Source organism: Nothobranchius furzeri, chromosome 8 (assembly GCF_043380555.1).
Source record: "Nothobranchius furzeri strain GRZ-AD chromosome 8, NfurGRZ-RIMD1, whole genome shotgun sequence".
Taxonomy (NCBI): Eukaryota; Metazoa; Chordata; class Actinopteri; order Cyprinodontiformes; family Nothobranchiidae; genus Nothobranchius; species Nothobranchius furzeri.
In genome coordinates, this window is record NC_091748.1 from 48,503,728 (window position 1) to 48,522,232 (window position 18,505).

Here is an 18,505-nt window from a genome sequence, read left to right on the forward strand (position 1 = left end):
GCCCCAAAGTAGTTTATTCAAAACACTAACAGGTTACACAAGTCTGAGGAAAAAAAATAACTCGTGGCCAAGACTTGTAAATGCATGATGGGTGTGTTCCACAGAGCTACAGTGTTCATGTTCTACTTATGTTACCAAAATAAAATGTGTTCTGAATTAAATGAATTTATTAAAATAGTTCAAACATCCATAAGAACAAACAGGAGCCATTTCTAAGAAAATGCTTCACTTTAAATTTCAGAGCTGAAATATCTTCAGCCGCTCGTACGCATCTGTTTGGACCGTTCTCTTGATGAAACCATTTTTCCTTAAACTTTTTCATTAAAAAGAAAAAAAAAAGAATTAAAATCTACTAAAAAGAAAGTTTTGTTCATTGCAGTAAAACATTTAAGGTTATTTCCATCAGAGCAGTAAGCATGCAGAAAATTCACTGGCAGGAGAGACGGATCACAGTCAGATTAAAAACTTGACACACAAAGTAGACATTTTGAAACGTATAAAACCTTGTTCAGACAAATTCAGGCTCTGTGTCTCGCTTCCTCGTCAGGGGCAGATTCTTGCTGCTCAGTTGGGTCAGTGGAAGCCCCGACAGGCCCAGTACGGGAGTAGAGGCTTGGTTGTTGTTGGACTGGTTCACGTTGAGCTCTGCCAGTGATGATGTCACATCCTGCTCCGCAGCTGCGTCATCATCTTCTGGTGATCTGCTGTCCGGCACCTCTGGGGTGTCCAGTTCGGTGTCCTGCTCCTGGTCGGTGTGGAGGGCGGAGTGACTGGACAAGTCCAAGCTGTCCCTGTAGCTCAGCTGGTCTTCGTCCATGCTCACCTCACTCTCCTGCTTCATCAGGCTGCAGGGTCTCTGGCAACTCTCATCCGAGTCAGAGTCAACGAGCTGCTCGCTGGAGCCCAGTGATCCCAGCGAACTTCCTGGAAATCGAAAATACAAACAAAACAAAAAATCATTCCTTTTCCTCAAAATGGCGCTAATAAAAGTAATATTTTAGGAAATGTTATTGAAGACTTACCACATCCCTCCTCCAGCTTGTCAGAGTCTGGTTTGTTCTCCTCTTTGCTCACATCTTCTCCATCACCGGTGCTCTCCGCCTTCTCATGTGTGACACTCTCCTGAAACAGGAAGAAACGTCTTTGGTGTGTTCTTACTGCGTCTAGTTTCTAATTCCATTTTGGTTCTTTTTAAAACACAGGAACGGTTTCTCTTTACCTTGCTAACGTTTCGTTTGCCAACTGCAAAACATCCTCAGAGCTGACGCTGATGGTGGCATCACTTCCTACTCTGGCGACAACGTCCTCTGCTGCCCGCAGATAAACGGAGTAGGAAGCGACGCCACCATCAGCGTCAGCTCTGAGGATGTTTTGCAGTTGGCAAATGAAACGTTAGCAAGGTAAACAGAAACCGTTCCTGTGTTATAAAAAGAACCAAAAATGGAATCGGGAAGAAACGTGTCAGAATAATATCCTGAATGTCCAAATGGCATTCCCGCTGTGGGACAAAGTTACAGACGGGACTCATGCTGTCCCGTTCCCGATAGCCGCTTTGTACCTGCTGAGTGGAGCGGGAGGATTTGGACTGAGAGGTTTTGGCCTGGAAGATTGAGGAGTAGAAGACAACGAGGGCCTCGACGATCCTGGCCTGGTGGGGGTAGTCTACCAGAGAGGACAGGGATATCGTGGCTCCAGTTGGACGGGGCCGCATCAAGGAGGGCCCAAACACGATCCCCAAGTTACTGGGACTCATCTTGTTGTCTTCCTCCAGTTCAGCAATCCTAGAATGAAGATACAAATAGATCAAGAGGTGCAGCTGGAAACCTTTTGAACCTTTTCTGGTATGGCCACTGACCTTCGAAGATGGCGAGTGATGTAGCGCAGCGTAGCAAAGTTAGCCTTGGGGATCTCCTTCAGAAGCTCCTTCAGGCTGTCCACTAAGACCAGCACTTCTGGCTCGGTGTCTGGGCCTAAATCCACCAGCTCAGGACCTCTGCCCACAGCTGGGCCAGTACCTCCCTCCTCCCCCTCTGCAGTGTCTGCCTCACCCTGCAGGCTCTCCTTAGCCAAACCCATGAGTCTGTTGTACAGACGGAACGGCATGATGGGCTCCGGCAGCTGCAGGAAACAAACATTTACCATAACGAATATTCAAATAACAAAATGCAACATTAAATTTAACTGGTATTTATATGCTGGTGACGGTTCTCAGTCATCCAGGTCATGGTAATCCAAAGTGTTCAAATGAAGGCAACTAGGTTTGTTTCTTGAAGACGTTTCGCTTCTCATCCGAGGAGCTTTGTCAATTCTAACTGGATCATGGGAGAGTCGAGCTGTTTATTTATTTAATGAGCCAAAACTACTATGGGTACCCTGCCTCCCCATCCCCTGATGAGTCGTTGGCCTCTATTGACAGGGAGTCATCGTGTTGATTAGATACAGGAAGGTGCGACCTAGACTGAAACCGCTTACGAATGAGATTCAAAGCTGCATGTGTTTGTCAAACTGGTGTTTGACAGAAAAATCCCAGGAAGTTTGGGATTTTTCTATGACGTTAATGCCAAAAAAAACTGTTTTTTTTACACACACACACACACACACACACACGTTTCTGAAAACAGTTATTGTTAATTGTAATTCAGCTGGTTGGAGAATTGTTGATTCATCAGCATTTATTTAAACTGAATAAAAATTAGTTCATAAGCTCAGCCAAGTTATTTTTAAGGTAATAAAAAAAATTACAAATTTAAATAAATAATGAAAGTTATCAGTGTGCATACATTTACATACACCGAACGACTCACCAGGCTGCTGGTTTTGGGGAAGATTTTTCATGCAACAAAAACACATTTATAACTAAACTTTATGATTTCCTCACATTTAAACAATAAAAGCTGAAAACTTAATGCAACGGTCTAAAACTGGACTCATACATATCTTGCATGCATTTGAATTCTCCGACATGTCTTCCTTGGGTCTAAACGGGCCTGCGTCCGTGTACCTGTCTCAGGTAAAGCTTGAGGACGTTGCTGATATCATGTGGGGAGCACTGAGACAGCTCCACCAGTTCCTTCCCGTTCTCAAAGGCCTGACACAGTTTCTCCACGCGGGTCTTCACCCCATTCACCCGGTAGATTCCCTGTGAGGAGGAAGGAGCGGTTCACACCCAATCGCCTCTGACTGAGACGCCTGGAGCTGCACAGAAAAGAAAAACAACTCACCTTCATCTTAAGAGCACGTCTCTCAATCTCAGAGATGCACTTTGTGATGATGAAGGGGATGCCGTCACTGGCACAGCTGGCAACCTGAGAGAAGTCCCTGCCGAACAGTTGCAAGCGGCCCTGGAGCTTCTTGTGACCACACTGGATGGCCAGAGTCTCCAGACAGCGTTTGTGGCACGACAGGAAACACTGGGAGGGCACAGGAAAGGTGACCATGACTCCCAACAACTAATGCATTCTTCTGTCAAACGACTAACCGTGCAACCGCGTAGATCATGGAAGCTTATGAGAATTGTAAGAAATGTATTCTATAAAACTATTTAAACAATCTAAACAGTTTATAATAAGAGTTTCTTTTCAGATCATCTTTGTGGGGTTCGTCAAAAGTTGCGAGTCAAAGTCAGGAGAAACAAAAACTAGAAGCAATGTCTGAACCAAATGACGTGTGTGAGGCGATCGCAGCTTTTACTCACCTCCTCACACTCGGCCCCCTGGAAGTAAACGTAGCTGTCACATTCACGACACTTGGCGGGAGTCCGAAGCTTCCTGAGTCGATGCGTCTGGGCAGCTTTGGACAACCCGATGTTACGGAAAGGCCTGGTGGACACCACCACGTCTGGATCCATGCCGTTTATGTCTGAAAAGAAGGACTTCCATCACAAACACACACTCCAAAACAAGAAACACACACAGCCACATGAGGAAGAAAATCTGTAAAGCTCACTCGGGGCTTCAAAGGAGGACACGTGTCCGTCTTTCTCATCCGCTTCCTCATCTGATGACATTGTTCCAGTTGAAGATGTTCGAGCGATTTTATGGAGATCATCTGAAGGAAATCAGTGTGGTTTCAAAAGGGCTTCACACATCCACGGTTCGTTTTGAAGTGGTGGGAAACCAGACTCACTCGTGCTGGCAGTGGGAGAATGTAGGCCTGCGTCTCCTCTGACGCTGTCGTTGCTCACCGTTGAACCCCACGACTTGTGGCCTTGCCCTGAGGAAACAATCAGAGCGATCACATGAAAATCACAACTTAAACGCACAAAGTAAAAAAAAATCACTCCTTGCTCAGCATCGCTTACGTTTCCGCTGAGCTTCTGCAGCTGCAGCATCCGTGCTGACGGCAGGACATTCTGAAGGACCGGTGTGTGTGTCGGTGTTGAAGCTGTCGTTTCTTGGTCTGTGGCCGTGGCTGTTCGGTAGATGTTCAGTTAAAATGGTTGTTTTTTCACATTTCCAATCACCGTCTTTAGGTTTCTGGCCTAAGCGATGTGATCGGAGCTCTTACTGTGATGATGAATTGGAGGGAGAGTACGCCTCGAATGTGTAGTGGACGCTGGGCTGCTCGGGGAGCTGCAGGTCTCGCACGTGGGCGGCGTACTGCTGACCGGGGTCGTACAGTTTGCTGCTCTCACACAGGGTCTGGTAGTGGACCGGCAAGGCCACCGTCTGCATGTGCATGAGCTGGTAGTAGGAGATGGTCGCCTGAGAGGGGGGGGGGGGGGGGTTAGAGTTGAGGCATTTTTAGCAGGGAGACGCACACTGAAACTACTCGTGGTGTGTGTGTGTGTGTGTTTTCTGACCGAGCGAAGCGTCTGGTCGCTCTGCTTGATGATGTCCTGCAGCTGTCTGAGCACCGTGACCTTTGTGTGCTCCAGCTCCAGCTGCTGAGTGGTGGCATCAGCTATGCAGGTACGGTAGGTGGCCTCTGCTTCATCTGCCTGTGAACACACACCCTGTTCACCTCTTCCATTTTCCCCTGCGCTGTTGCAAAAATTTCAAACGTCATCGATAAGAACCTTGTTGCGAGCTTCTTCCTCCAATCGTTTCTTCTTCTCCAGAGACTTTGCTGTAGATCCTCCTCCCTCTTCTTCAGCTCGGGAGGCTGCCGTTTTGGCCTTCTCGTACTCCTCACAGCGGGCGACATACGTCTGCTTGGCTTTCCGTAGGTTGGCCTCGCACTCCATCTAACCAGAAGACGCGTTTGACTGTTATTGCTGCAGAAAGTCTAAACTACAATGTGCAAAATTATCAAACGTCATACCAGTTTCCTTTTAGCCCGGATCCACTGCTCCTTGATATCCTTCCGCCTTTTCTCGTGCTCCTGTTTGCGCTGCGTCAGCGGCTGTGCAGGGGGTAACGTACAGGTTAGATTCACAAACATGCGGCTAAACCATGCTGAAGCCACGCTGCACCTACTTGGATGAAGGTCTGGTTGTGCAGGGTGGTGTTCGCCTGCTGCAGCCCGACGCTCTGCTCCAGGTCCTGCTCCAGAGCCAGAGAGTAGATGGAGAAGAAGGGCATGTGTGGCTGGAGGAAGACCACAATAGGCTGAATGTTAGTAAAAGAAGAATCCATGTCAAAAACGATAAAATGTGAATTTTTAGATACGAGATGATTGAGATTTACGTGTGTTATGTTGTGTTTGCAGGACTGGTATAATTTCTGGAGGCCTTTGGAGAACTCTGTCTCTGGAAAACAGGATGTTCACGTGTTTTTGTTTAAAACAAAATCTACAATCATTTGTCTTTTAATAAGCTCAAACAAGAGGCGCTTTCTGCTCACCCAGATAAATTCTCTTTTCCACGTAACTAATCAGGTCCTTCATGTATTTGGAAATAGTTTTGGCGAAGAGGAGAGCCGAGTCCACTCCTCCCTCGCTGCGCTGCAGAATCACGTCCACTTCCTCCCCGCGGCCTGCACGTCAGAACACGGGAACAAGTTTGTGTCTGTGGTTGTCCTCCCCCCCAACTACGTCCATGTTTGTAAATGTTAACTCTGTTGTGTTGAACGTTCTCCAAAAATAAAGTTGACATGATTTAATTTGATCTTTAATGCCAAACATGTTTGACTTTTTTAAAACCTCTATCTCGTTATCAGGACTAGTTCATTCCTCAAAGCCACATTAAATCCTGTTCATTTCTCCTGTCCTGTAGTGGAGGATGTCAAGTTTAACAGGTTATAAAATACAAATATAACACAAATAAAGGATTAAAGCATTAAAAAGGTTGGGGTTAGCATCAAGGGCAAAGTAGATTTCGTTATTTGGTTTAATGTTTGTAACAGTAAAAAATAATACTTTTTTCTAGCTAATTTTTCAGAGAATTTAATAAAATTTGTTTTCTGTCCGTCCAATCTAACAAAAAAAAAGAGAACATCCATGCATTTTGTCATTTACATCAGCAGGGGGAGATCTGCGGTTCAGTGTTTGGAGCAACTCTTTAAAGAAACTCTTAATTAAATGGATAAAGGGTGGATTAATGTAGCTTGATCACTGGATGTGTGAAGAAAAACACGTTTTTAATGCAACTATTATGAGAATTTGAGGCGAAGAAGCAGCAGTAATTAGATGACAGGAGAGGACGATTGCTGTGTACCCATGTCCTGCAGGTCGCTCCTGGAGTGCCCCCCCTCGGCTCCCTGTCCCGCTGCAGCGTACAAGTTCTCCATTGACTAGAAAACACAAAGAAATCCATCACTGATGAACATCAAGGTTCATCAGCAACTACTGAAGTCCCAGCTGGGAGTGACAATCACTTCATACACAGCCATGGTGGATATTTACACAGTGCACATACAGAGTAATGTTTTTATCAACAGCTGGATTTTAAACTCACTCTGCTCTTCTCCGTGGGAAGCAGGGATAGCAGCGTGCTGCTGTCCACTTCTCCCATCAGCAGCTCGGACACGCTGAGGAGAAACACAACATGACCTCTACAGCGCAGCAAAGCAGCAGGTGAGATTTAGGTTTTACCAGGAGGAAGAGTTTTCAGCGTCATGTGAAACCTCCAGAGGCACACAGGAGACGGGAAGTGATAAAAACATTTACACATAGTGGTTTCCATCAGGTTTGATAGATTTTCTTTGAAACTGCTGTTTTCTACAAATCAGGGTGAACAATAAAAGTGAGCTCTCCATCTTGGTTTTTCTTTTCATGACAGAAAACAAGTCAGAGTGGAGGAGGGGATGAGGAAACAGGCTCATCGTGCAGATTTCAACCGTCTGCCAGCTCACTTCCTCCTAAAACTCTGACAGTTGTCTGGACTCTGAAAGAGCCCAGACCAACAATTGATAAACTGCTGCTTAAAATAAAGAAAAACTAAACAAACCAATTGTTAGTATTGGTTTTTATGAAGAACTGAATAAAACTAAAGCAAGATGATTGACTTCTTAGCAGAGACAAACCCGTTGGTTTCCCGGTTTATAGAAAACTCAAATAAATCATTTTATGGTTTCAATTTATGCAATCTGTTCCTTTAACACACGCCAGGTAGTCAAGTGAATTTTCAAGCTTTGGTTTAGTGACGGTAGATGAAAAACCACTTCCTGTTTTCAGCTTTGTCTCATGCAAATGTGTCACCATCGCTGCACTTCTCTCTCCGTCTCGTTCCTCATAGCAAACAGACACCATGTGATTGTTCTGTTTGCCTTTAGAAACTGTTACCTGCTTGGACACCATCATGCAGCTCAGAAACTGAACAGAAATGTTGTAAATGAAGAGCATCATCATCGTTCTTACTTGCTGCTAAAAGCGACTGCAATGGTTTCAATTGCCTTCTCAAAGTCCTTCTTGTCCGTCTCGTTAGGCGCCTCATAGTGGAAACCTGAAAAAGCCATCAGGTGTTCAGGTTCCAGTAGATAAGAGGCTTTAAAACTCCCGTCTCCACTGCAGAGGTTACCGACCTTTGACCTTGGATATGAGTTTTCCAGCAGCAGTGAGGATCTCCACGGTATTTAGCAGAGGATACGTGCTGATGACCTGTCGCAGAACCCGCAGCACCTCTCCCAAACACTCGTGGGCTACGGGTCTCTGGTTCTCCTTACCTGTGTGATACAAAAACATGACAGGTGAGGGACCAAGAGCAGCTCCTACTCCTAAAAACAGTCTCGCTGCAGCTCAACAGACGTCTTACAGATTTCTTTGAGTTTCTCCTTGGTGATGATCATGAAAGAGTAGCTTAAGGTGCTTTTAGTGTTTTGTCAATATTGAATATAAAAAAACACACATGCACAGGGTATGTCTTCACTACGCCGGAAAACAAGAAGCTCACACACTAATATTTCATTGGACCGCCTCTAGCTTTGATTACAGCACACATTCGCTATGACGTTGTTTCAACAAGCTTCTGCAATATCACAAGATTTATTTCCATCCAGTGTTGCATTAATGTTTCACCAACCATACCATACCATAGTTTATTTATGTAGCACGCTTAAAACGCAGCATGGGAGCTGCCCATGTGCTGCACATGCTAAACCAAAACACAACCAATCCAAGCAACTAAAACAGAAGATAAAAGTACCAATCAAAAGCAGATTAAACATGAAGCATACTAAGAACACAATAAAACACTAAAACGAGTCACTGTCTAAAAGCCACATCGTTGAAGTGGGTCTTTAAACGAGATTTAAAAACAGCCACTGATGGAGCCTTCCGAACTTTAATGGGTAACGAGTTCCACAGCTTTGGGGCAGTATGCTCATACTCGTTCACCCCGTGGTTTGTATCGCATCCGGGGCGTGCACAGCAGCAGGAGGTCAGCCCACCTCAACGTGCGCGTGGGTGCACAGGGAGTGAGCAGGTCAGAGAGACGGGATCTAGATCAATCATCAATGCTAGATAACCAAGATTTTGCATTGATGGTGGTAGAGTCTGACCTTCTCCAGCACATCCCAAAGATTCTCAATGGGGTCAAGATCTGGACTCTGTGGTGGCCGATCCATGTGTGAAAATGATCCCTGATCCACTCTTTCGCTATCTGAGCCTGATGAATTCTGACATTTCATCTTGGAATATGGCCGTGCCGTCAGGGAAGATGGAATAACCCGGTCATTCAGTATATTCAGGTAGTCAGCTGACCTCATTCTTGGAGCACATCCTGTTGCTGAACCTAGACCTGACCAACTGCAGCAACCCCAGATCATAGCACTGCCCCCACAGCATGGACGTCACTAGGATTGAGAAATAGGGGGGGCTTAGCCCCAGGAGCTTGACCTTGAACATTTTTTTCACACCCTGCAAAAACTTTGTCAATTAATTCATTATCTGAAGAACATTTAACAAAACCTATTATTTCATCACTTTCTTTTCCTTTCCTACCTTTGTGCATTTTCTCTCTTCTTTTTATAAATAATAACGCTTAATCAGTTCATTGGTCGGGTCTATGTTGAAGAAAGATTTTATATGAGTCCATTAAAAATTAGATATGCTATATTTCCAAATAAAGCTATTCATTTCAGTTTACTGCACTTAACATGGGGAAATGTTGCAGTCATTTGTTTAATTACAACTTGCTTAATTATAAATGTTACTGAAATATGACAAAGAACAAATGAATAATTGTCAAACTTGTATTCTGCCAAATGAGTGTGCAGTTGACAGTTTTAATATATGAATAACACTGATATGATATGGAATAAAGGAGTATGTAATTAACAATTACAAGACAAAATAACAATATATATAAAAATTAGGGCTGGGACTTGATTAAAATTTTTAATCTGATTAATTAGAGGCTTTGTAATTTATTAATCTAAATTAATCGCATTGTAATCGTTCAGGAAAATGTGCTCTCAAAGCAAAACTTAATTAAAATTATGAGACAGAGAATTAAACATTAGACATAGTTACAGTTGTGGTCAGAAGTTTACATACACTTGTAAAAAATATAATATAATGGCTCTACTGAGTGTCCCGTTATTTCTAAAACTCTGATTTTTCTCTGATAGAGTGATTGGAACAGATACTTCTTTGTCACAAAAAACATTCATGAAGTTTGGTTCTTTAATGTCTTTATTATGGGTTAACATAGTCACTCATAATCACTCACAAGAAGTTAAGAGGCCATGCTATGAAGCTCAGTTCACTGACACGTTTCTAAGTCACCAAAATTGCTAGTTCATGTTGCTGTATGTATATTTGTGACCCAGCAAATGTGATCACTTTTCTCTGTTAACCCATAATAAAGACATTAAAGAACCAAACATCGTGAACGTTTTTTGTGACAAAGAAGTATCTGTTCCAATCACTCTATCAGAGAAAAATCAGAGTTTTAGAAATAACAGGACACTCAGTAGAGCCATTATATTATATTTTTTACTAGTGTATGTAAACTTCTGACCACAACTGTATTACTGTAAAACTAAAGATTTTAATAAAAAATGCATTTTAATTAATCAAATGTCACTGTGTGATTTGAAACAAGACCCAAATCAACTAAAATTTATTATTACAAATAGAAAATGCCTGCAAAGGGTTCCTGAGCCTTTAAATAGTCTGTCTAGTTGAATGACTGAAATAAATTTGACTTTGCACCAGATTCTAATTTTTCCAGTTTCACTTGTTTGTATAATTGGGAGTTTTTATTAGCATTTCTGCTCATAATGTAGTAAAAACACACATATAAATAATAATCCTTCAAAATGACAGTAGAACAGGCACAAATATGATCTAGGACTTAAATGTACTAACTTTTAACACCAGAGCAGGCATGGCATATTCTGGGAATGGTCAGGAACACTAACTGGTTCCAGTTGGATGACTGGAGGATGATGGGAAGATAAAAGATCATGGCGAGGAAATAATGATCTGACGAACAGGTGAGCGGACCTTCCTTACATGGGAAGTCCTGCTGTCTCAGGGATGCTGCAGACCCGCAGATTCAAACCTGCAGCAGAGAATCTGGTGTGATCTCCAGCCTGATCACAACTTCCTCGTTCCTCGCTGCCCCTGATGCACTTCAGCATCCGCCCCTTAGCTGATGACAGCTTCAACACACCTGCTGCTTAATGATAGTAATGCATGTGATGTTTAGACAGAGACTCGTCTCAGAAACGTATAACTCCCCGACAGAATTGTTTAGAAAATCATCAGAAAAGTTTCAGAGTGTTTCTGTTTTAACTTAAACTTCTGTTTTCAACTTTAAGACACGTTGTTTGTGATTGTTTACAGAGTAGTGAGAGCATGGAGCGTTCTCCCAGCGGCAGCCAGGTGCCTCTCGTTTGTCTGACTACTTTCATAAACTACTGTTAGGGCACAGAATTATTCTGTCTGGTGCTTTCAGCGCTGCACAGATGTTACGTAAATGTTAAAAATATAGCTTACCGCAACTTTTGTAAAGTTTCTTGTGCCACCGGGCAGCCGCAGCAGTAACGATTTCTGAAAAATGTCCGTGACACGGACTCCGTTGTTGTCTGGAAGTTTTTTTTTCAAGTTAAGAAAAGAGGCGGACGGGTTTCCTAAATCCTGCATCAGTCCAAGCAAGGCAACTTCTTTCCGTTTTTATTCCGTTAGTAGCCATTAGCACTGTGCATTGTTGTGTGCGTCAGTGATATTCAGTCTACGAAGAAGTCGTGAAATGACAAAGGTTCCGCCGTGCTCGAAATGCAAGCTGCGATTAAATGCGTGGATTTTTTTTAACGTGTCGTTTTTTTCTAATTAATCATAATTAACGCGTTAAAGTCCCAGCCCTAAAAAAACTCAAAATGATAGAGGGGCTTGTGATTATTTTAGGGGGACTGAAGCCCCCCTAAAACGGACCTAACGACATCAGCGCCCCACAGGCTTGTACAGTAGGCACTAGGCATGATGGGTGCATCACTTCATCTCCCCCTCTTCTTACCCTGATGCACCCATCACTCTGGAACAGTGTCCATCTGGACTCATCAGACCAGTTTTTAATAATGCGCTGGACAGTTCTTAACCCAGTTTTAGTCATTTCTGCAATCTCCTTAGATGTTTTCTCTGCTTGATGCATACCAATGATCTGACCCTTCTCTAACAGACTAATGTCTTTTCCACGACCACCAGATGTGACTTTCCACATGGTTGTTTCAGAAATTAGAAGCAACTCATTGCACCAGTTGGGGTTAAATAACTTGTTACCCGCTGAAATATGATCACCCATGTAGTAATTATCCAATAGGAGACGCCGGTCTGTTTACTTGCTTAAATCCAGTCATGACTTTTTCCCTGGGCAGTGCACGACTTGAATCAAAACATCTTTTATCAGATATTTATTCAGCTACGGAGTTCAAAATGAAAAAAGTAAAACTATGAAGTTTATGGCATAAAAATATACAAGTGTTTACTACATATCAGATTTGGTTCAGTGAACTGGCGTTGTAGCGAGGAACGGTTGCCATAGTAACAGCCAGGTAAGAGTTGGATCAACAGGTGAAGTACAGAAAAAGTTAGATCTTTTTCACAATAAACCACAAAAGATTCTGAGAGATCAGTTTTATGTTGATCTTGTGATGCAGTAAACGTGTCCCATTTTAAATGTAGCCTTTCATCAGAAGGACCCATGTTGCTGAAGCTGCTTTTCATACAGGAAGTGCACCGGTAACAGAAGGATCCAAGCAGCTTCTGCCCTGAGAGGCTTGACGGGGATAATTCTTCCCCACCAGAACTAGTGACTGCAGTCCCGTTGGAGCAGCAGAGACCTGCAGTGACCACCAGTTTGTATCCCCCCCCCCCCCCCCCCCAATCTACTGACAACCAAGGTTTTTTTAAAAGATCGACTTTCACACAAATCACAAGGTGCTTCATAAAACACACAAAAGATAATAAAAACGAAAAATTTTCATTTCAAAGACAAATGAAGCTTACTGTAGCTTCAGTACTTTCCAGTGTGACGAATAAAGCAGGATGCCATCATTGACTGGTCTGTTGTTTAAAGTCAGGTTTCTTTTTCTGCTTGCTGTTACAGAACAGACCGATGCGGTGGTTGCTAACGAAGAACCAGCAAGGGTCGCAGGTTTTTCAGTCAGCATCAGCTCTGGGGTCGCTGTAGACGCGTCGAAAGTCTGCTTCCGTGTTTTCTCGGTCTAACTCAAGGTTTTCATCGTGGGTTTTTCTGCCTTGTGTTGCTACCCTCACTGTCACTTTGCTAACTAGAGCAGCTTGCTGACAGGAGGTTAAAGACAGCCGACCCTCAATCCTCCCACAGTTCAACTGAAAATAAAAACGGTGAACAGCAAAAATGAAACGAAGGACCTGAGTGAGCACACAGCAGCAGCAGCAGCAGAGAGGATGTGGCACTCTCCATAGATTAGCAAGATTAGTCACTAGTTTTAACACTGCTCTGCATCTGCTTTCAGCAGACCAAGCACTCCAGTCACCTTGTTCACCAAAAGTAGTGCATCACAGGCTTTAGCGTGAGGCTTAACAAGAAATCTGATTGCTAATTAGGAAAACGAAGCGTCACACTGATGTAAGCAGCCCATGAGAGGAGGAAGTACAGCTGTCTGGCACAGGGCGTCCATCAATGCTTCCTGTTTAGAACTGAAACAAATAACAGGACTTCTTTTTGAAGCAGCAAAACATGACAACAAATAAATAAAAACAGCCCCTGCATTACTTTCAGGTTGTGTGTTTAGCAGGAGGAGTCTGGTCATGTCTGAAGTGTTTCCCTCACTTTACAGGTCTGATTCAAGCTGAGCTGCATTGTGCAGAAGACAAAGAGCAAGTGTATGTGTGTGTGTGTGTGTGTGTGTGTGTGTGTGTGTGTGTGTGTGTGTGTGTGTGTGTGTGTGTGTGTGTGTTAAACAAAAAGCTGACTTCCTGCAGGAGACAAGAGTGTGGTTAACTGTGTAGACGCAGCGGAAACGCAACCCTTCGTTTGGAGGAAGCACAGAGCTCACCCTCTGCAGCGCGGTAGCTCCGCCTTCATTCTGAGCTGCTGCACGTAAAGCACACGCGTGTTCGTAAACGCGGCTGATGTAACAAAAAGGCCTCATGCTCTCGTCATGTGGGGTCCTGTCAAAATGGAGTGATGCTGAGGAGGAGGAACCTTGTTTAATCTCCAAACGCGCCCTGCAGAAACAACCAACAAACCTGCCTTTGCACAAACACGTGTGTTTTGTCTTCACGGTGGTCAGAGCTCAGTTAGGTGATCCCAGCAGGGGTGGACACAGAACACCACACCGGAGTCTGACTCACTTTGACAGACAAGGCTGTAAATATTTGGATCCTTCTCGCGTGTGTTGACTTATGGCTTGTTTGTGTACACTCCATAAACTCACCCTCATCCAACACGACATCCTTCAGCTTCTCCACGGCCTCGGCAAAGCGAGCCACGTCCCTCAGCAGGGCTGGGATGTCCTCCACCTCGATGACTGTGCTCTCTGCACTCTCAGCCTGAGGAGATGGGATCAAGGCCCCTCTACCCTGACCTTTGGTGTGGACCCATGATGGAAGCGGGAACCCTGAAGATAGACAGAAGCGTTAGTAAACCCATTCAACCCTAGCGGATTCAACTTTTTAAATTTTATTTTCCTCATATTGTTTCCAAATTTTGGAAAGCACTCCTGATCACGTGACAATAAAGAGTTGGATGTTTAGGTTGAAGTTTGTTTGGGACTCACTGGTTGCCAGGCAACTCGTTGAAGCCAAAATAAATGAAAAGATTTTTAATGTTTTAATCTAGCCAGACAGCCCCCAAAACACAAACCTTTTGGAACGCAGCGTAAAGTGTTTCAACCATGCTGGTGAAGGTGCTCAGCCGTCCAGCTCGCGGTAATCCAAAGGGTTCAAATGAAGGCAACTGGACTTGTTTGGTTTCTTAGAGACGTTCCGCCTCTCATTTGAGAAGCTTAGTCAATATGGACACCATAGGACATAATGACATCAAAGACTTCCTGGGGCAGATTCGGCTCGTTAAGCAGCAACAGACAGCTACGGTTTATAAGCTCGACCCTGCCAAATTCCAGTCAGAATTGACAAAGCTCCTCAGATAAGAAGCAAAACGTCTTCAAGAAACCAAACAAGTCCAGTTGCCTTCCTTTTTGGACTTCAACCATCACCATCATCTAAACCCCAAAAGGTAAAGGGGTGGTGGTGAGTCTTAGGTCTGTGTTTTTGTTAGCAAGTTGAACAACTGGATGCATGTTATTGTAACTTTCCACAAAATCTCCTACCAATTAATCCAAATCCATTTAAAGATGGCCACCCCAGCTCATCACCGTTAACCAACACAAGCCCAGCTGTACCTCAGTGAATTTTACAGATGCTGAGCTCAGATTTGGTGCATTAGTACCAGAGAGTCACATATGTGCTACCAGATCTTGCCATAATTCCAGCATCTCTCGACATAAAATTACCTTATGTTAAAACTGACAGCGTTAGTTTAAGGATGCTTTTGATTTAACATCTTGATCAGTTCTGTTTAGGCTCAGGGGGGGGTCATGTTGGGTCACTGGTTGTGATGAAGTCAACAACAGACCTGCTGCACTTGCGTGGCGGCTCAGGGTGGTCGGTCTCTTCAGGGTAGTCACGGGAGACCCACAGCCCACTCCTTGCATTGCCACCAGCTTGCTGTGCTGGGTGCTGGGAGTGCCTGGGCATGACGCGGAGTAGTCCTGCAGGCTGACCGAGCTTGGAGTAAGAGTTGAAGAAGAGGAGTAAGAGGGTGAGGAAGAGAGGCTGGCATCACCCACATCTTTCCGAGGCTGCTCCTGGAGAATGGACAGCTGAGAGATGAGAATAAAGGAGTTTTTGATTCAAAAAATCTAAACGTTTGTGCTTCTGTTCTTGCCATGAGCTGTGAGATGCATGGCCTGCTGGTAAACACGTAGAAAGACTTTCACAAGATCCTGTGCTGCGTTGTGCAACACTTCCCGACTCCAAGCTAGCGTTGGGTGTGGCAAACCGAACATAACATCAAATATCAACTGTTTGGAGTAAGGACATGATGACCTTAAAACGTGTTTACAAAATAAGGAACGCAGGTAAATACTTGCAATTTATAGATCCCATTGTCCTGGACTGGCTTTAGGACTATAAGAAAGATGGAGGTGAATGTGCCAGTACACCTTACATGATGGTGTGGAGGTGAGTGTAATTTAACATACCTGTTTGAGCCATATGGTGTGTTTGTTGGGCAGTATGTCCAGCCTCTCTTTTCCTTTGGACTCAGACTTTTTAACTCTCTGACTAGTCGAGTACGGATTGAAACTACTTTTACCTCCTCGTTTCATTTTGCTCCTCCAACTCCCTACAGCTCAAACTTCATTCTAAATACGGCACAGTTTTCTGGATGTAAGCGGTCTCACACACACACACCTGCAGTCTCTTAACTGCTGCTCCAGTGGCAAGACCCCCACATGGCAGTACTTCCTATAAAGTACTTGATCAGATAGGAGCCAGTGTGCGGTCAGGTCTGCCCTGAAGGTTTTTAAAGAGTCTCACTCAGACCGATGATATTCTCACCCTGATCGCTGCAGCAACTCTCAGATAGCTACTAAAGTGTCAGCTGGTGTAGAAAGAAGTCACCGAAACACACTCACTCACACACACACACACACAAAATCAGGAACCCTATGTTCAGCCTGTACTCCCCAGCTGAAGGTCATCTGACTCACCAAGCGCGCGGCCGCGCGCGCACACACACACACACACACACACACACACACACACACACACACACACACACACACACACACACACACACACACACACACACACAAGTGATGCGCCACTCACTGACGGGGCGCCGCTCTGCGGCCCGGGGCTTCCTGCGCTGCTCTTCTTTGAGATGGATGGTGTTTTGATCAGCTCCCGCTTCTTCCTGGTGAACATCTTCAGCGTGCCTTTTCCGTCCATCCTGACCTCTTTGAGTTTTACGCACAGCCCCCCCACCCACCCCCCAACTCGCCACTTGTGCGTTCTGCCGCTGGCCCTCAGCGGGACGTCGGTGCCATCCGGGCCAACTCTGAGCCACGATGACTGTCTGAGTGTCTTCCTCCTCCTGCTGTCGCTCATCGAGCCGCGCAGGCTCACTGACGCACAAACGGACGGCTCGACGCGCACTGGCTGTGCGCATCTAAGAGCATCCGCTTAGCGCGCAAGTGCGTCGAGGGAGGGGGCGCAGGACACGCGCACGGATGAAATTCACCTTTCCAGCAAGTTTTCTCTCAGCTGGAATAAAAGTCCAGGAGCAGTGGAGTAAAACCACAGCATTCCCGAGTTGTTGCGTCTCCGGGCCGCTGCTGGTACACAGAGACAAGGCGGCTCCAAACTCAATCAGTCAGTCCGGACGCACGTGTGTTTCCAACATGTGGCCTCCCTCCACCCTGTGCACCTGCTCTTCACAAAATTACAGCCCGGTCCTCTTTAAACTCCTGAGATCGGCTTCTCGCACTATATTGTTTAACTCTCTTCAACTTAGACATTTTTTATTCAGACACTTTAAATTGACTTTGTTTTTTCCTTCTCTTTATTTTTTAAGGAAATGTTCAATCTTGTTTATTTTTTAATCTAAGTAATATTATGTTGACATTTATGAGAGTCCTGCAAGTGCTACAACTGTTTTTAATTTTATTTTAATACCACCAAATATAAGTTTGGGTCTCCGAAGGTTGAATAGCATACTTTACCCCAAAGTTGAGCATTTACTTTGAAATGCCTCAGTGAAATACTGGTGTCAAGCCAGCCTCCAGTTTGTTTTCTGTTCCCCGTCTATTCAAATTATTACGGGAATTGAAGTGGAAACCGGATTTCAAAATGAATTTCAACTTCGAGTGAATTATCAGATATTTTAAGAACGCAATAACAAATAATTTAGGCTTGTTCACTATTAGCGCCCTGTCAATATCAAGGCCATCTTATTTTGGATTTATTGTGAATTTTCATTTTTGAACTACTCTTTCAATGACTTCAGAATGCTCTTAAAAGCAAAAGTCATATTTCCAAAGAGTAGTTGCATTTTGTATCAACACTATCCAACCACAGCAATTTTATATTTGACCAACTCTTTTAACGATTTCAAAATGCTCTAAAATGAAAAATTGCTGTTTCCACAGGGTAATTCCACTTTAGATCAACAGTATACAACCCCACAGTGATACTGTATCAATATCAATTTATTCTGATTTTGCTTTCAAAAATAAAAGCATTTTCAAACTGCCCATATCAGACTTACTCCTGGAACGGTTTCAAAAAGAATAATTTCTGTTTTCACAGGGTAATTCCACCTTAGAATTATTCTGAAATGTTTTTTTTATTCTTTCTGTTACTCACATGTATGTTTTGATGTGCATTGGTTTTATTTTGAATGACATCTCCAAGGCCCTTTAATTTATAATAGTCTTGTATTGTTTGTTATTTTTCCTTTGTTTGTCAAGAGTTCACCACATTTAAAACCCACAAAAAAAGACAATAGTTAACTTTAAAATTAGTACAGAGGTGGAGAATAAACTCAGCCGTGGTGTCTTTTGTCTTATGCAGTCAGAGAGATTATTGAATGTTTGGGTGGATGCATTTTCCTCTGTGGTGGGTTACAATGTGC

General features: G+C 44.0%; 1 protein-coding gene across 4 annotated transcripts; it reads right to left on the minus strand.

Annotated features, from left to right (window-relative positions):
* Positions 1-149: 149 nt before the first annotated feature.
* Positions 150-17,103, minus strand: arhgap45b (Rho GTPase activating protein 45b). 4 transcript variants are annotated; one of them, XM_015971630.3, is made up of 24 exons: positions 16,702-17,103; positions 15,443-15,674; positions 14,244-14,426; positions 7,902-8,042; positions 7,738-7,822; positions 6,836-6,908; positions 6,596-6,671; positions 5,784-5,915; positions 5,628-5,689; positions 5,418-5,528; positions 5,263-5,343; positions 5,018-5,185; positions 4,802-4,939; positions 4,507-4,703; positions 4,301-4,410; positions 4,126-4,212; positions 3,946-4,047; positions 3,695-3,858; positions 3,222-3,410; positions 3,002-3,139; positions 1,856-2,118; positions 1,559-1,781; positions 1,023-1,122; positions 150-924 (listed from the first exon to the last, which is right to left on the minus strand). In XM_015971630.3, the coding sequence occupies exons 1-24, from the start codon at positions 16,978-16,980 to the stop codon at positions 509-511; spliced, it is 3,750 nt and encodes a 1,249-aa protein (XP_015827116.3). In that variant the 5' UTR covers positions 16,981-17,103; the 3' UTR covers positions 150-508. The 4 variants fall into 4 exon arrangements, with proteins under 4 accessions (XP_015827116.3, XP_015827115.3, XP_015827118.3 ...); XM_015971629.3 differs by having other exon boundaries at positions 15,443-15,689; XM_015971632.3 differs by lacking the exon at positions 16,702-17,103 and adding an exon at positions 16,071-16,332.
* Between the last annotated feature and the right edge of the window lie 1,402 nt (positions 17,104-18,505).

Coding starts and splice junctions, on each gene's coding strand:
- arhgap45b (XM_015971629.3), bottom strand. CDS start 16,980: ATGAGCGACAGCAGGAGGAGGAAGACACTCAGACAGTCATCGTGGCTC. Junction 7,823..7,901: donor ACTCATATCCAAGGTCAAAG/GTCGGTAACCTC, acceptor TGGCTTTTTCAG/GTTTCCACTATGAGGCGCCT. Junction 1,782..1,855: donor ATCACTCGCCATCTTCGAAG/GTCAGTGGCCAT, acceptor TCTTCATTCTAG/GATTGCTGAACTGGAGGAAG.